This window comes from Centruroides sculpturatus, unplaced genomic scaffold (genome assembly GCF_000671375.1).
Source record: "Centruroides sculpturatus isolate CEXI.00-Female unplaced genomic scaffold, Cexi_2.0 scaffold479, whole genome shotgun sequence".
In the NCBI taxonomy this organism is placed as follows: domain Eukaryota; kingdom Metazoa; phylum Arthropoda; class Arachnida; order Scorpiones; family Buthidae; genus Centruroides; species Centruroides sculpturatus.
The window spans coordinates 488,838-506,406 of NW_019384896.1; the positions used below are offsets into that span (position 1 = coordinate 488,838).

General features: G+C 31.9%; 1 protein-coding gene across 1 annotated transcript in view; it reads right to left on the reverse strand.

The window, feature by feature from the left end:
• Nucleotides 1-15,553: 15,553 nt before the first annotated feature.
• LOC111631380 (patched domain-containing protein 3-like) overlaps nucleotides 15,554-17,569 on the reverse strand; it is a 6,846-nt gene continuing 4,830 nt past the window's right edge. The window contains exons 2-3 of the mRNA XM_023375608.1: nucleotides 16,846-17,163; nucleotides 15,554-16,260 (exon numbers count right to left, since the gene is read on the reverse strand). Of these exons, the coding sequence (XP_023231376.1) occupies nucleotides 15,554-16,260; nucleotides 16,846-17,163 (1,025 nt within the window). The remainder of the gene's footprint in view (nucleotides 16,261-16,845; nucleotides 17,164-17,569) is intronic.

Sequence of the window (17,569 nt, forward strand, 5' to 3'; positions counted from 1 at the left end):
TAAATATAAAGAAGTTTTATTCAACACAGAGCTATTAAGACATCAGCAATATGGGATTAAAAACAAAAATCATGTAGTAACAATACACCTGCAAAACAAAATTTCGCTTTCCCCATTTTATGATAAAAAATTTATTCTAGATAATGGAATAGATGTGCTATCGTTCGGTCATTACAGCCTCTACTTTTGATTCTTGCAGATTTTTGGATATCGTCATCAACTTCATAATATGGATTTTTAATAGTATGCAAACGAGAATATACTTATGTAATACATAGTGTTTGTAATAAAACTTATCCGTGTTTAAAACAAGCATGTAATAAAGCAGCATCATTAAAACTGTCTTGTTGGTATTTTAAAAAATTTTTTAAAATACCAAAGATTAAAAACTATAAATTTACGCGTATTAAAAGATTATCTAAACTGGAATTATGTTTTTCGTTACCAAATGCTTGACCAGCAATTTATTGATAACTTCCAAAATGAATTTTCGTGGTGTTACATTTTAAAATATCAGAAAATAGACCAAGAATATATTGTGAACAATAACCAGAATTTATTACTTCACTTACTAGCAGAAATGTGTCATATTTTAGATAAAGTGAATGAGAAAACTGGAAAAGCTTAAATAAAATTTTAAAAATTTCAAAAATAATTTTGTTTTGGTGTTATATTATTTCATACAATTATCGTGTTTTCAATTTTTTCGAATATTAAAACATTTAATAATTAATACAGAAACTTTCCTTATTCTTAAAATAAAATTAATTTAATTCAAATTTATGAAAACATTTAATAATTAATACAGAAACTTTACCTTATTGTTATAAGATATTTTATGTAATAAATTAAAAAGTTTTCTAAATATATATTATCTTAATTTATCCGACAGATTTTTTATCTGAAATTATTATTGCAAATTAATTTATAATAATTAAAAATAATATATTAAACTTTGTCTTATTGTTAAAATAAAATTAATTTAATTAAGATTTGTGATCGAAAAATTAATTTTCTGATCTGAAATAATTCCATTCGAGAAATTTTTATTTGTAATCTTAATTTAATTTTAAAAATTTTTATGTAATTTTAATTTTGTGATCAGTATGGCCCAAACCACTACTACTCTTGTAATATCGTCACAATACTGAGCTGCAATTTTTAAACGTATTTTTAATTTATATAATTGAAAATATATGCTGTTGATCTAAACGTAGTACTGTCTTGTTTCCGTACACCGTATTTTTGCGCATTACTATCTGCCCAACGAAAATGATTATGAAACTTTCGTATTTAAGTTGAAAAATACGTAAATATGTTAACAATATTTTTCAGTTCTGTCTATGTTAGTTTATTTAAAAGTTTATTCTAAAATGTTTACATACCATTTTTAATGTATAAATTGTCTGATTTTAAGAATTCATCAGAATATAATTAATAAACATTAGTATTAACTCTTATAACAACTTGATTGATCTAGGTAACTTATCTACTAATTTACAGATATTAAATTAAAATATACATACATAAATATATATAATAAATAATGTTTATAAAAGAATAACTAATTTTCTGTTTTGAATAGAGAGTGAAATACACAAGTTTTACGTTAAATAATTAGATATTAGTTACCTTTGTAAAACTGTTTTAAAACCCTTATAGGTATGTAATTCAGGAACGTTCTTGTCAAAACAAACTGACAAATAACAATATAACGACAATGACGTTGATTAGGTTGTGTGTCGACGTCATTGATTGGATGCTGATCTGACGAATTGTGCATTTTCCATTATCATTCGAATTTCCTCAACGTGTCTTAGGCAATAAATTGATTAATTTCAAATACAACGTCCTTGAAGAAGAAATCGCTTTTTTGCAGACTGCTTGTGTGTTTTTTGAACTGCTATCTTAATTCCATTGTACTACTTTTAAGACATTGAATTATTTTATAGAAAACTTATAATTTTGAAAATTACGTATATTAGTTTGAAAATTTTAAAATTTGTAATGTATATGTGAGGTATAAATGTTTCGTAATTATTAAAAGAAAGTAAAAATTAGTTTGCTTTTATTACTTTGTTTACATATATTCGTATACACACTTCTCATTAAAATGTCGAAAGTCATAAATAATTACAGAATTACTTCATAATTATTCGAAAGTATTGTAATTTATCTTACTGCGATAAAGTTGATAATAGACAAAAAATTAAATGTACTTACCTTTTAAATTTTTTTGTTTCTGTAATACATTAAATATCGTCCTTGCAGCTACTAAATATAAATCCAGATAATAACTTATATATAGTTTGATTTCTTAATAAGAAATAAGAACAATAGATTTAGCAATTCGAAAATTTCGGTTATTATGAGTAAGTCTGATCATTACAAAACAATGTTCAAGTAGTTTTATAAGTACTGTATTATTTTTTAAAATACTTAATAAAACTTTATTTAATACGGAATGTATATTAAATTGTTTACATTGAATAAATAACAATGAAAAGAGTCCTATAAGTGGTCGCGTTGATAAAACCAGTGAGTAATGGAGATTTAACCTTCTGTGTGAAAAAGCATCTTAATATTCACTTTTGCTTTAAAATATTCCAAGAATATTTTATAATATTAATAATTTTAGATGAAATTTTCAAGTGTAGAATCAATCACAAAACACAATGAACAGAATTTCATTTATTGAAGATTTTTTTTCGAAGTTTTTTTGAAATAAATAAATGCGAGTAGTTTCCTTTAGCAATAATTGTGAAAGTCAAATCACAATCAGAAAATAATAACCCTTAGAAAATATTTTGGAAATAAATGCGATTCACTTGACTGCCTTCAACATATAATAAAAGCTAGAGGAGAAAATTTTAGAATATATCATGCGATTGAAATTACAACGTATATCGTATTGAATTACAATAAGCGGACATAATAATATTCTTTTTTATTAGAAATCTTAGTAAAGTATTCGAAGTTATTAATATATTAAATCTTAATTTATTTTTTAAAATGGCCGACCGTAATTTAGAGAGTATAAATAGTTTGAAGAATACAAATTATATTTTGTCTTTCCTCTCTATCGTTTCAGTTCTTATTGATAATCCAAAAATACACAAAACTTTACTGATATACACGAATTTTTATTGAAGGCTTCACTCATGTAAAAAAATGTAAATTAGTTTAAAAAACGTATTTTGGCGACGTTACCATAAATTAAATTAAGTGGTTTGTTGGGAAATGAAATTCTTAATAAGATTTTTAATAGCAGATATCGGCATAAATCCTTTTTCAGAAGAAAAGATATTTCGCCGAGTTTCTTCGTGTTCTGTCGTCAGATCTATTTCAGGTTTCATTCTGAGCACTTCAATGTTCTTTATTTCTCAGACGTGATTTTTGTTACTCCTTTAGCTGTTTGAGTCTTTTTGATTATACTGTATCTCTCTTGGATAAGATTGAACTGCGACCTACTGTAGACTTGTTTGAGCCACACTGCCCAGCAACATCAGACATCTGCCCACTCTCTCTACCTTTGCTGTTATACTCTCACCTTTCGAAAATAAAACTCGACACAAAACTTAACGAGTGCCATCCCGGCAGTCTCGCTAATACTATAAAAGAATTGTTTCTGTCAGAAAAATAAAAGGCTGGAATTACAAGTGAAAGTTTCAAAGTTCGGAGGAATACTATTCGGTCAGTGTATACCGGGTTGAGCATCGATGTCGACGTCTCCCGCACTCCGAAAAGTTTTGAATTGTTGCTTAAAGACAAGAGAAGATTAACCGGTATTTATTATTTTACGGTACTTCTTCTTGTGTTTTTCTGTGAGGTGTTCGTTATCCGATTTGTTCGTTAAATTAAAGCAATAATATCCTCCCATCGTAGAAGTTGAGATATATCATATCATTATTGACTACAATCATTATATCTGTTACAAAAATGATGTTTCCAAGTCTCATCTTGACCTATAGTACAATATGGACATTTTTTAATTAAGATTAATACAGATTTTCTTATTCTATTCTATTAAGTCTTATTTTTACACAGAATTGTAATAGAAAAATATAATTTAAAATGAACATTGTGTTCTGCCTCATGCCAATTCCTCTGTATACTGTGTTCACAATAAGATTTTATAATTATCGGCAAGTACAGTACCTTTCTATACGTTTCGTTCCTGTAATGTCCAGAGAAAACTAAGTCCAGAATTATCAAATATTTTCTTTAGTGTCCAATATATTTGATATTGAAATTATTAGAATTTAATTTAAACATTCTATCTAAATGTATAGAATTACTTGTCTTGGCTGAGTCACTGATTCATCATCGCCCACAGCAAACCGCTGAACCTAAAGGAATGAAATTTGGTACGCAATTAGGGAACGCACTAAGAAGGGATTTTTCGAAATTCTCCAGCGGGAGGAGAGCAAGAGCGTTAAGGCTTAACCGGAAAGACGGCTTCTATTGTTCTACTTTAGATGAGATTTTTGTTACCGTGTTTCCCCGAAAATAAGACAGTGTCTTATATTAATTTTTGCTCTGAAAAATGCGCTAGGTCTTACTTTCAGGGAATGTCTTATTTTTTCCAGGAAGAAAAATTCACATTTATTATTGAACAAAAAAATGCCCAAGTCAAGTGACGAGAGTGACGTATATCCGGTGTGTCGAACTATCGCCTTTTTATAGCGTCAACATCGAACTCGATGACCAATTAGTGCTTACTGAACCGTAGCACTATGCAAATGTCATGTGGCGTGATTCCCGGCCGACCAATTAGCCATCCCCAGCCGTAACGTTATGCAAATCTGTGATTCCCAAGCCATAGTCTTATGCAAATCATGCCGTGTGGCGTAATTGTCTGCTGACCAATCAGTGGCTGTACTTTCAAAAAGCCAACGGCCACTTTTAACCATCTGTCGATGACCGTTACGACTAAAAAAACTTCGCTAGGTCTTACTTTCAGGGGGAGGTCTTATATTTCGCAATTCAGCAAAATCTGTGCTAGGTCTTATTTTCTGCGGATGTCTTATTTTCGGGGAAACACGGTAGATGGGATTTGCTTGAAAAATCTCCGCGGGCAAAGTCGCGGGTAACAGCTAGTTGTAACATAATATAACATTACGATCTTCTTACATTTCCAAAATTCTTATCTAGAACTTAATTATTAATTTAATAAACAAAACTAAAATTGTAGAGCATCCAACTTCTAATCGTATCACATAACTTGGAATCAATCTGGAAAGTTTATAAGTCTGACGAAAAAATATACTTCCAATTCCTGGAAGTGATTCATCGCCCAGATAGGAGATCTGTAAGACAACACAGAGTATATTAGCGAATGAAATAATTTTATATAAGTACCAACATTAAATACATTTAATTTTGTTAGTAAAGGCCACATTGCTCTTATTGCACTTCTACTTTTTTTAAAAATGTTTTTTTTTGTACATAAAATCAATTCCGAAAATTAAAACGGTACTCCTAAATATGTATATTCTACAGCAATATCCAGTAATTGACTTTTATAATACCATTTATCATGATGAGACAACTTTCTGCCTTTCCTAAACACCATCGCTTTTGTTTTAGCCAAATTAATTTTTAAATCGTAATCTTCACAGACTTCTGCAAAAACATTTAGAAAATTTGGAAAATCTGCTATAATAACTGTATCGTCAGCATACATCAATATATGGAACTCTCTATAATCAGAAATAGGCAAACCCAAAAGACCACATTGATATGATCCACAAGTTAATTATCATATAAAGAAAATAACATAGAACTTTAAATTTTACCTTGCAGTACACCAATCTTAATATCAAACGACTCTGTATATCCACTCGTACTTTTTACCCTTGCAGTGGCCTTTCTGTAAATATCCATAATCAAATTGTAAAAATGCTTACTGATCAACATTTTTAAGCATTATGCTATCAAATGCGGCTTCAAATCAAAAAATACTGCATATATATTTTTCTTTTCTTCCTAAGTTGTTCTTGTATTAACTCATTCAAAATAAATATTTGGTCTAAACAAGAAAATCCTTTGTAAAACCTGCTTGTTCTTAGTGTAAAATTTTCATTTCATTAACCCAAACAGTTAAACGAGAATTCAAAATAGCTGTAAATAATTTGCTAATTATTGGAACCAGTGAAACTGGACGATAATTTTCTGGTCAGAAACAACTCCTATTTTACGAATAGGAAACATCAGAAAGCAAAATCTCATTATAGAGTGCAATACTTAATATATTTAAAGACATATGACGATCCATATAAATTCACATTAAAATCAAATTTTCTAGAAAAATATGAAAACCAATCGATGTCACTTGAAAAAATAAACGTGTTTTGTTTTCTGAATTTTTCTTTGACATTGAAGAAACCCTGAGGTGGAAAAAACCCTGAAATTCTACGTGGCCAGCCAGTCAAGGCAAAACACGAACCACGACTAAACTCTCAATGTTCAGGGAACGAAACCGCTTGGTGACTGGTGGGCTAGATATAAACTCATGTAGTTTAANAATTATTTACGATATTTATACGAACAGAGTTGTTTTCTATACAGAAATAAGCAGTTTTATCACGATTTTTCGAAGACAGATCGTTTATAGGATTTTGATCTATTAATAAATCTGATAAACTGGTAAACAACTCGGCAACATTTGGATTCCACCTTGAAATTTGAATTAATGAAACATGAAGTGGTTTCACAGAGATTGTTTTGGCTCTATTTAAATATGACAAAATAGGAAAACGATCGGACCCTATCATAGGTAAAATTCGAAAGTCAGCAATTTTTTCCAAAAAAAAAAAAAATTATTTCTTACACTGGCAAATGTCGACATTCAGCATGTATTGATGGTGAATGTTGAATAAAAATATTCATATTATGTTAACACAAAAATTTTTAATATGTCAAAATAGGAGAAAGCTTAAGTAAAAGCAGATGTAAATAAACTGTTCAACCTAAAACGAACAGTACATTCTAAATCAGAAAAGAAAGTAATACCAATAATAAACTTAAACATAAATTATGTGACAATATTATTTATTGCAACAACTTAAACTGTTATGATACTTTAAATTGCTCACGAGTCTCTTGCTTTTATAACTGCATTTAGTCGTAGAACACTTCCTTTTGTAATTACAGCGTGTATAGCCTTTCTCTCCATTTCTCAAATTAGTTGCAGTTGCTTCTGTCAGAGACATTTCTTGAGAAGAATTCTGATCTATGAAATGTAATTTTTTTTTACAAAATTACGAACTGATTACAGGTATAAAGCTGTTTCAAGGTACCATTTACGTTTACTTATTTAAAAACGTCGGAAGTCTTCTATTCCAATCACAACTGCCAACACATTTCGGGCATCTGTACGACCACGGTCGACATCAGAGACTTGTATTTCTAAGGTATTACCAATTCGAGCAGCAGGAAACTTTTTGAGGTTCGTATCGTTTTTGTTGCTTGCAGTACAACATTCTTTTTCGCGGCCGATCTTTTTATAGGAAAAAACTTGTTTGTTTTGTTAAGTTATGGCAACGCAATACTTGGGCAATATGCCTAAAGGGATGCCTTCCGAACAGTCATTTTAAGAATAAATGGTCCCTATTTGAGCGTTACAGACGTGGAGAAAACCCTGAAACTCCACATGGCCAGCCCGTCAGGGCGAGACACGAACCCACGACTAAACTCCCAATGTTCAGGGCACGAAACTGCTTGGCGACTAGTGGGCTAGATATAAACTCATATAGTTTAATTTTGGCTTGATATGAAGAAGTAATAGTTTGCAGCTCCTCTTCAATATTTTTCTTTGGAATATGGTTTTCGATATGGTTATTGTCAATTTTTTTCCCAAAAGTATTAATTTAGAGCTTAGTACAACTTAATAAAGTATGTCTTAAAGCAGTTCTTCGGTTACAATATTTGCGATTTGCTCGCCAGGCAAAAATGACGATGATCTGTCTCTTTTTGGTTTAACGCCAAACAGGGTTTCCTAAGGACTTTGGCGTATATTTTCATTGTATGTTGTGTTCTTGTAAAATTGAACAAATGGATTTCTTACCATTAATCTTATCGTTATTGTTCATCCATGCAGTTGACATATTCTGTATATCCCGATCGGCCCTTTTAACTGAATCTTGTGTTTGACTATGACGAAGCTTTCCGTGAACTATCTTAAAAATCTCCTAAGATGTATAAATGTTTCTAGCTGAAATCCTACTGACGTCAGTACTTTACCTTAAAAGCTGGTCATTGATAAGTCATGTGATTTTCATAGAGAGCACAACGTTTCATCGTTTTTCTGTATTTTATTTATTTAAGGACTCGTAATACATTAATTTCTAAAAAAGCGGAACGTATCTACCGCGTTATAGCGGGTCGACTGTACATACATTTTTATAAATAGTTTCAGAATGCAACTACTCAAAACGTTAACATAGTTTTTTTTTTATAAATTAGTATGTTTTTCAATTGTAAAAAAGTTCATTTTACGATAAAAATTAACATTTCGAGTTACATAATTATTATATTTCAAATGAATATCAGATCATTCATAAATTACTTGAAAACTAAGCATTTAAGCAATAATTACAACCAATACATTCTTCACATTATCTGAGTATTTTTCCAAACCGAAATATAAATTTACATCATCAAAGGAGCAAAAGCTACTCAACTGTATACAGTAAATTGTACAGTCAGTGGCGTAACGTGGGTGTCAGCTGCCCGGGGCGGAAGAAAATTTCGTCACCCCTTATTTAGGTATCTCAATTTAAAAAACTAAAATTCAGTTTTGTCACAGAACAAGCAATGAAAAATTCCGTGCTAGTGCAGTGACCTGTTTAAAATAGCTCTATTGGATATTGGAGGTGTACATGAATACGAATGAATCGTACAAGTAAAATAAAATTAAAAGAAAAAAGGTCAACAGGTTGCGCACGATATCGAAATTAGTAGTTCACCCGGCCGGTGAGTCGATTCCCGGACTGTCCGAACGATAGCACTATCGTACGCGCGACGCAAATATAGATTAGAATGGTTCAAATCTTCACAAGATATTATTATTATTTATTGTGAAATTTTTCTGCCCCCCTAAAAAGTGCCGCCCCTGCCGTCCCCACTACGCTTCGCCAGTGTGTACATTATAACTAACATTCTAGAATTAACATTAATAAACATGATCACATAAATGAATATAGTTAAATGCAACATCAAATCAAATAAACCAGGCTTTTAAAATAATAATTATTGAAAAGTAAAGCCTTTCATACAATCGTTACATTATATAAAAATCACACCAATACTAGAGTAGTATAAAAAGATATTTTGCGTGTACAATTATAGCTTATTTGTTCTGATATACAGTCGACCCCCTATAACGTGTGTTCCTATAACGGAAATTCCTATAACGTAGCGAAAAAATTGTAGCAATATTCGTATAAAGGAACTCCTAAAACGTCGTCGCCTACTCGTGTCGCGACAAAATTGATAGAATCTGGACCAATAGTGGATGAGCAGCCAACTACTTTTCTCCGCCCTGCTCCACGCTACGGAGCGGCTAAATTGAGTTTGCTATCGTGGGCACGTTCGTAAAGTTGAACGAGTTAAACGAGAATGACGTCATCGTTATTCTTATTTCGTTAGACTTTTCGAACGATTCGTTTATAACTAAATGGCTGTTTCTAAAATCGAAGATACTAATGTTGCTAGTACAGCCTTATCCGAAATATTTTTCTTAGATTGCTTCGGGTGGACAGTTACTTCAATCATTTCATCTTTTAATTCACAATTTAAACACTCGAGTAGATTTAGAAAAATCGATATCGTCGGGCGCCATTTTCTTAACGAAGTAAACTAACTCTTTCCCTCGTGAACTTCGTTAGAGTTTCGTTCGAAACGTCATCACCGCAGAGCGTGCGCACTGAGCGAGACTACTACTTTTCGAACGATTCGTTAATAACGAGTTTAACTCGTTTGACTTTACGAACGTCCCCCGTCTGTACAGTATTATATATAAATTATATATAAATTAGGTACTGTGTGAAGCCCTGGAAATAGCCCCTCCCCCAAAAAGGGAAGATATGTAAAAATTTGTTATGTTAAATCGTCAGGAAAGCAAATTATAAGTGTCGAATCGGCGACACCCGACTTTGACGTCGACGCTTATCAAAAGTTGACCGAAAAACCAAATTTTAGATGTAAAAAGAAGAAAATTTAAAATATTAAAAGTTAAGACGTAGTTTAGGAAGCAAAACGAAACTAGATAGAAAAAAATGTCTAGATGAGCGAAGGTTTCATAGTTAACAATTAAACGATCAGATTCGAAAAGATGGTGTCGGATAAACCATCTCCAACCGATCTTTTCCACGAACTTAACGAAGCTCCATTTACACCTGGAGACAGGTGTAAATGGAGCTTCCAATTGACAAGGAGCCGATCGCAAAAATCCTATAAAAACGCAAAATTCAAGGACAACGGGACTTCCACTGAGACTTTTCCACCTAGACTACCTGTTGTGTTCATTTGTCGACAGCTGTCGTGCTTCCTTTCATCTTTTGTGTGCTGTCACTTCAGATCTCGAACTTCTCACTCGACGCAGTCACGGGGCCCCTCCAGCGTAGGACCAGATCGACACCGAAAACAACCCAAGGTTCTGAACTTAAGGACCTTTGCCAAAAAATTATGTAAGCATTATCGTCCGGAATAAACGGTTTACCTTTGTAAACACTTGTCTTTGCTGCCTATAAAAACCGCCACCCACATACGCTAAGACCTTAGACCATCCCGATGGTAGGGAATAAAAATCTCTCCCCCAATCGGCGTTCTTACAATAGTTAGGGATACGGGAAAGAAAAATGTTAAAAAACAAGGAAAAAGGGTAAGATTTTCAGGGATTTCTTTATTTTAATTTGTTATTTGGACATAAAACAATCTAAGACATTTAGTTTTTATATATAAAATGTCTACAGTGTGGCCATAAACACCTTATGCACGTGATTGTCTTTGATTTCTCATTTAAAGACTACATAAGAATCTCGGGGTGATTGACGTCGACCCTTATGGGTCAATAAGTCATTTTGGGAATCGATTCATTAAAAATTAGGTACCAAAACTTATTAATGCAATGAGTTTTGTACANTCTAATGTCGATTGCTTTTCTCTCTTCTTCAGGATTTTTCGTAAGTAATTAAATTAATATCTCAGATGTGATCTTTGTCACTCCTTTAGCTCTTGAGTTTTCTTGATTATACTGTATTTTTCTTAAATACAGTAAGATTGAATTTCGGCCTACTGTACACCTGTTCGCGCCATACTGCCTAGCAACATTAGGCATCTTCTGCCCACTCTCTATCTTTGTTATTATACTCTCACCTTTCGAAAAGAAAAACAGACGCAAAACTTAACGAGTGCCTACCCGACAATCTCGTGAATACATAAAAGAATTGTTTTGTCAGAAAAATAAAAGGCTGGAATTACAAGGGAGAGTTTCAAAGTTCGGAGGAATAATATCCGATCGGTATATACCGGCTTAAGCGTCGATGTCGACGCCTCCCGCACTCCGAAATGTTTCGAATTGTTACCTGAAGAGAAGAGAAAATCAATCGGTATTCATTATTTTACATCGCTTCTTCTTGTGTTTATTCTGTGAGGTGTTCGTTATCCGATCATATGTTCGTTGTCTGAACATAACAATCTTTCTCGAAAGTGTTCGTTATCCGATTTTTTCGTTAACCGATCTGTTCGTTAACCGATTACCCACTGTATATGCTTTCCGCCGCCTGGGGCCACGCTACGGAGAGTTTCGGCTAGTAAGTTGACTTTATTATCGTCTGTACAGTATGTAAAATAGGTACCGTAAGTCTAATACAGCACTAATTTTATACATTTCTTGTGAAAGAAACACTTCTTATTCAACGTCCATAAAAATTATTTATATTAATGATGTCTCCAAAGGTCAAGTTATTTTTCTGCGAAAAATTTGTTATCAGAATTCGCGGCCGCCGTTTCGTGCGCTGTTCCTCGACGAAAACAAGCTTTAAGCAACGGCGTAGTCGAACGGTGCACACTCGGTAAGTAATCCTACAATTTTTTATTTATAGCATAGTTTATACAGAATATTTCCAAAAAGTTATACGTGTTTTGGAAATGTTGAGTGGAATTAGTCTAGAATTGGTTAATTTTATAGAAGAAAACCTTTCAAACAGCTTTAGTTTGTAAACTTCACATCTATCGGGCTGCGATTGGCTCATGTATTTAATGATTTCTACAACGTAAAATTCGTTTAACGTGGAACATATCTAAGCGTTATAGGGTGTCTACTGTATAGCATATGGTCTATAACTTTTTCAATAGTTGTGAGTGTACTTTTTGCTACAGGAAACTTACGCTTAGAGATCAACTAGTATATGTACGGGGAGTTCCAAAAGTTTCCATACATCCAAAGGTAAAATGTAACTTACTTTATTCACAAAACTTTAAAATATCAGCATAAAAATTTGTGTCAGTAGATTCAAGAAGGCAACCGAAACACATGGGTAATCTGCCAATTACCGGTAACTTGTAGCAGGACTTCCTATGTGAAAACATGATTCTTTTCAGGTATTAGACACACGAAGAAAACCCATCACACTGCATGGTGGACAGCCCATTGGTCAAGCACGAACCAACGACTAACTACGAGTGTTCGATAGTTTTATTTATTCGGCCACTGGTGTGATTGATTTTTGTCAATGTACGGAGAATTTTCGGACACCCTATATATATTTTTTCTTTGGTACGATTATTATTCGAAGGCGATTATTTATAAAATAAATCTGATAAGATTTTTCATTTAATTATTATTTTAACAACAACGCAACACTCAACACACACGCACATTATTTTAGCATACCGTAAGAGTGGAAACACTGTATAAAATATGCAAATGTTTCAATTTAGGATAACACCTGATTTTCCTCTAATTTTCTTTATTTTCCTTCAAGATGGAAAAATGTGCTTACATTTTTCCATCTTACAATGCGCTGTTTGTTGTAAAATTTTTTAATATATAATGAAAGATATCTCTGTATTCATGAAAGCTGTTATGTTTTATGTAAAATTTGTTAAGAGATGAAAAATACTGTTTTGTGTTAACAAGCACTTGTTTTTATACACCGAAAATTTTCTTTAGCATTTTACGTGTAAACCGAATTCTGCTTATAACTTTTATTTTATTTTTCAGTCGCGTTTTTCGATGTAAAATTTAATTATATAATTATTGTGAAAAATAATTAGACATGCAGTAAGTATATATTAATCCTCGATAACCAAAGCCTCCTTATACGAATTTCAATAAAGATTGTTTCGTAATTAGTTATTTCGGCACCCGACAATTTCCAGTGTATTCCGCAATTGGAAAATAGTCAATAATCCTGTTTGCTATTCTTTATTCTTAATAATATACAACATCTAGGAATTCTAACATTTCAGACGATAACTCTAAAACTCTAACTCTAGAGCGTTCAAAGTTAGTATCTTTCGAAGTACGTGGTTCTACTGTATAAACAATTGTTTATGCCAATTGTTTGAGAAAAAAGTAAAACATTTCCTTACTTCTCATGAACTTTCTCGTTACTATTATTAAACTACAATTTAGAAAATCTAAATAATAATAACTTTCTAATATATTATATATAAGCCTATATATTGCATATGGATACACATTGTAAAGTGAAACCAAGTATATAACATAATATAATAAAAATGCTTAGTAAGACAAATAACGAACACTCCATTATTTTATTACAGTATTTTTATAAGCCGAGTAATTACCTATTCGTTAAATGACACTACAGATATTCTAATCATCAATATTTATGGGAAAAGTGGGGCAAACGGGCATGCTAAATATTAGCAGAAAAATTAAATTTAGAGCATCTCTATATACAGCATATAAAACTAAATACTTCCTCATCTGAGATGAGAAAATATTTACTTTCATATGCCAAAATGTCTTTATGCCCCACAGACGGGGCCTAAGGACAAAGGAATCGAAATAAACTAATACTGTCATTGGACCATTTAGAATCATAGCAGAGAAAAAACAGAAAAAGTGCAAATCGTTTTTAAATTTAACACATAAAACATGGAATCAAAATTTACTCTAAAAGTTCAAATGAATTTTATTTCTCTCTGTAGTTTTATGAATTTCACGCAAATCATACTCAATTTCTGAATTACTATATCCTCTTTCTTCGTTTGCTGATACAGTACATTGTACGGTCTACTCTTCTGATATATTTTTATAAGAAAATTCTTTTGCCATTAGATTTTTGGTAGAAGTATGTTAACTACTTGTATACCGAAGCTCGTTCATAACCTCATGACGAGTAACAGTTCTTACGTCTCTTGCAACCTTCTCCTGATTTTTGCAATTTTAAGAGGATGTAGATGTGAAACACAGGTTTTCTTCTGTTAATAGTGTGAATTGACGTCTATATTGATTGGCAGTCATCTCGTTACGTACGAGTTGGACGTGCTAGTTCTAATGTAGATACACCCTCCTTAATATTAACTTAAGTTTCATTAATATATATTGGAAATTTGAACGCGTAAAGAATGTTCGCGCTGCATCCCATTAACAGCATTATAAAGTCAGGGACTTATTGCCCTTTGAATATCTATCCATCTGTTCCTGAACATATCATTGTTGAAAAGTTTACATTTTAACCAGAAGATAGCTTATGGTGTTCTGTAACGTGCCTGTAGTTTGTCACAAAACATAAAGAATATATTGTGCAGTGTTCAAAAATTTAGTCTTATAAACGTCAAGCGAAATTTTTATGGTGTCAATTCCAGTTATTATAAGTTGTGACGCTACTACAATTTATTAGCTGACCTGTAGAATTCTTCATATGTATGATTACCCACGCTTCAATCGAATACATTAACATAAAAAAAATACACTATGACTCTGCTACTAAACCGGATTTTACATTTCTATGCGCATTATTCGAAAGTTTCGAAAAACGTTATAATAGATCCATTGGCCCCAATTTTCACATATTAGTTGAAATTTATAACAATACATGCTAATACTTTCACTTCTAACTCTTAAAACTAAAAATAATATCGTATTATGTTTCATCAGAATTAGTCTCACTTTTATTCTTAAATGGAAAAGCCACTATACTAAGAAACACGGGAATAAAAACACGACATGGACCAACGTTTCTAAAGATATAATAGTAACGATTTTTACGAACGTTGTGTATATGTACTGTACATATTGATATATAGAAATACTAGTATTACGAAAATTGCAGACATCGAACCTTGAAATATAGGAAATCCAACGTGATAAAGTGATTCCTTTAGCTTATCTTTGGCTCCAGAATGCGAAGAAGTCAAAAACGCATAACACATGTGAGCCGGATAATTAACACAAAATCCGTTACAAAGTATCATAACCGTCATGGAAAAGACGTCAAGATTGACACCCCAGATTGACATAAATCCAACTGTCTCCACAATTATTGAAACAAGTAATTTGTTTGGTAATAACAAATTATTCTGCCAAAGGAAAAAAACAAGAATGGACAATAATTGGTAAATCAGATTCTTTTGCTATTTTCTTCAGATCGGTTAATACGGTACTATCAATATCTTTATCAAACATATTTTTCGTTAAAACAAAAAAACGACTTCGGATAATATCTGTGTAATTGTTATTAAAATTTATATCAGTCGAAAATTGTTTGGCTGCTTTAAGTCTCAAAAACACGTGGAGAAGTCCGGCAATAAAATCTTGTTTTTGTGTCATATCATAAACACTCATGGAAAATGTCGATACCGGATGATTCGGAAATTCTTTGTAATATTTCAACCAGGAAACGTCGAGTTCTGAACCGGCGACGTTTGGGTGAGATTGGAATTTCATCATTAAGTTTTCTATCGATTTCTGAACGTCTACTTGGGAATAATCTAACGTTGTGTTGATGACAATTTGAACAGGATGCGCAAATTCCATAAAATATTGGTAATATATTTGATATGCTTTTGCTACTTTCGAATGTTTTGGATAAAATGTAGAGAAGTTGATGCCTTCTTGTAACAATGTTACTCCCCAAATACCTATTGAAAGATTAATTATGTACAATAAAATAACGACCAGTTTGACAAAAGGACGAGAAAGAATTTCGGCGACATAATCTCTGAAGAACTTCATAAAAACGAATTCGTATTTCTCTTCTAAATCGTGCTCGTTGGAGCTTTCTGTAAATAAAATATTGTGAAAATTAAACATTCTATCAATAGCAAAAAGAAAAAAAAACATACATTTATTAAATGCATAATTTGAATAAAGATTTCCTTTAGTTAAAAACTTTTAAAATGCGACGTAATTGATAAGTATATTTTAATGATACATCGAAAAGAAAATATCACTAAATTTCATTTCTAGTTAATTGTTTTGCTATAAATAATAGTCGTAATGGAAAACGTTACTTTATTTTCATTTTGTAGGTTATACCTGATTATATAATGCTAGATCAACTTATTTTAAAGCTGATATTGTACAATAACGATTTAGGTTATATTACACAAACTATAATTAAGAAATCCAAAAATTTTTATAAGTTATATGGTAAAGAACATTAAAATGTCTCACTTTTTGTAACCCTAAAGGTAAATGCATTAAGACGATGTTCTTCTCTGTATCCACTTAGTGCCAAGCACGATCCAAAAAACGTAATCTGATACAAATAAGTAAAGCAAACGCAACTCGTTGCGTAATAAGAGAAGATCCTCACACCAGGAAATTTTATAAGTTATATGGTAAAGAACATTAAAATGTCTCACTTTTTGTAACCCTAAAGGTAAATGCATTAAGACGATGTTCTTCTCTGTATCCACTTAGTGCCAAGCACGATCCAAAAAACGTAATCTGATACAAATAAGTAAAGCACACGCAAGTCGTTGCGTAATAAGAGAATATCCTCACATCAGGAAACGCTGCAGTCATCGCTATGCAAAAAGATAAAATATTTGTCAACGTTGTTATGGTAATAGAAACAGCAGATTTGGAATAAGTTTTCCCCATTCGTGCTTTCACGCTGTCTTCAACATCTGTAACTCTCCAATTTGCTACTATCACGAAGGCGTCGTCAATCTCTGTAGCTGAAAATGATATAAAAGTACTATTTTAATGTTTCATAAAATGTATGAAATATTGAAATAAGAAACTTTTGTTCAAAAATCTCTACAACACTGTCCAAACTAGGGCAGACCGGGACAAGATCGGCATGTTAAGATTTACTTAAATTTTGTGTAATAAATACTGCTGTAAACTGGAAAAAAAGCTTTGCATATCGTCTATTGGAATGTTTTGTTACTATAGAACTGGTTAAAATCAGTTTGGAAATAAAAATAATTAAAATAATTACAACTTTACAAGAAGAGAGAAATTGACGAAGTTGCCCCGGGTATAGGGGCAAGATCGGCAACTTCTCTCTTTTTGTAAAGTTGTAATTATTTTAATTATTTTTATTAAAGTTGCCCCTGGTATAGGGGCAACAGTAATGGG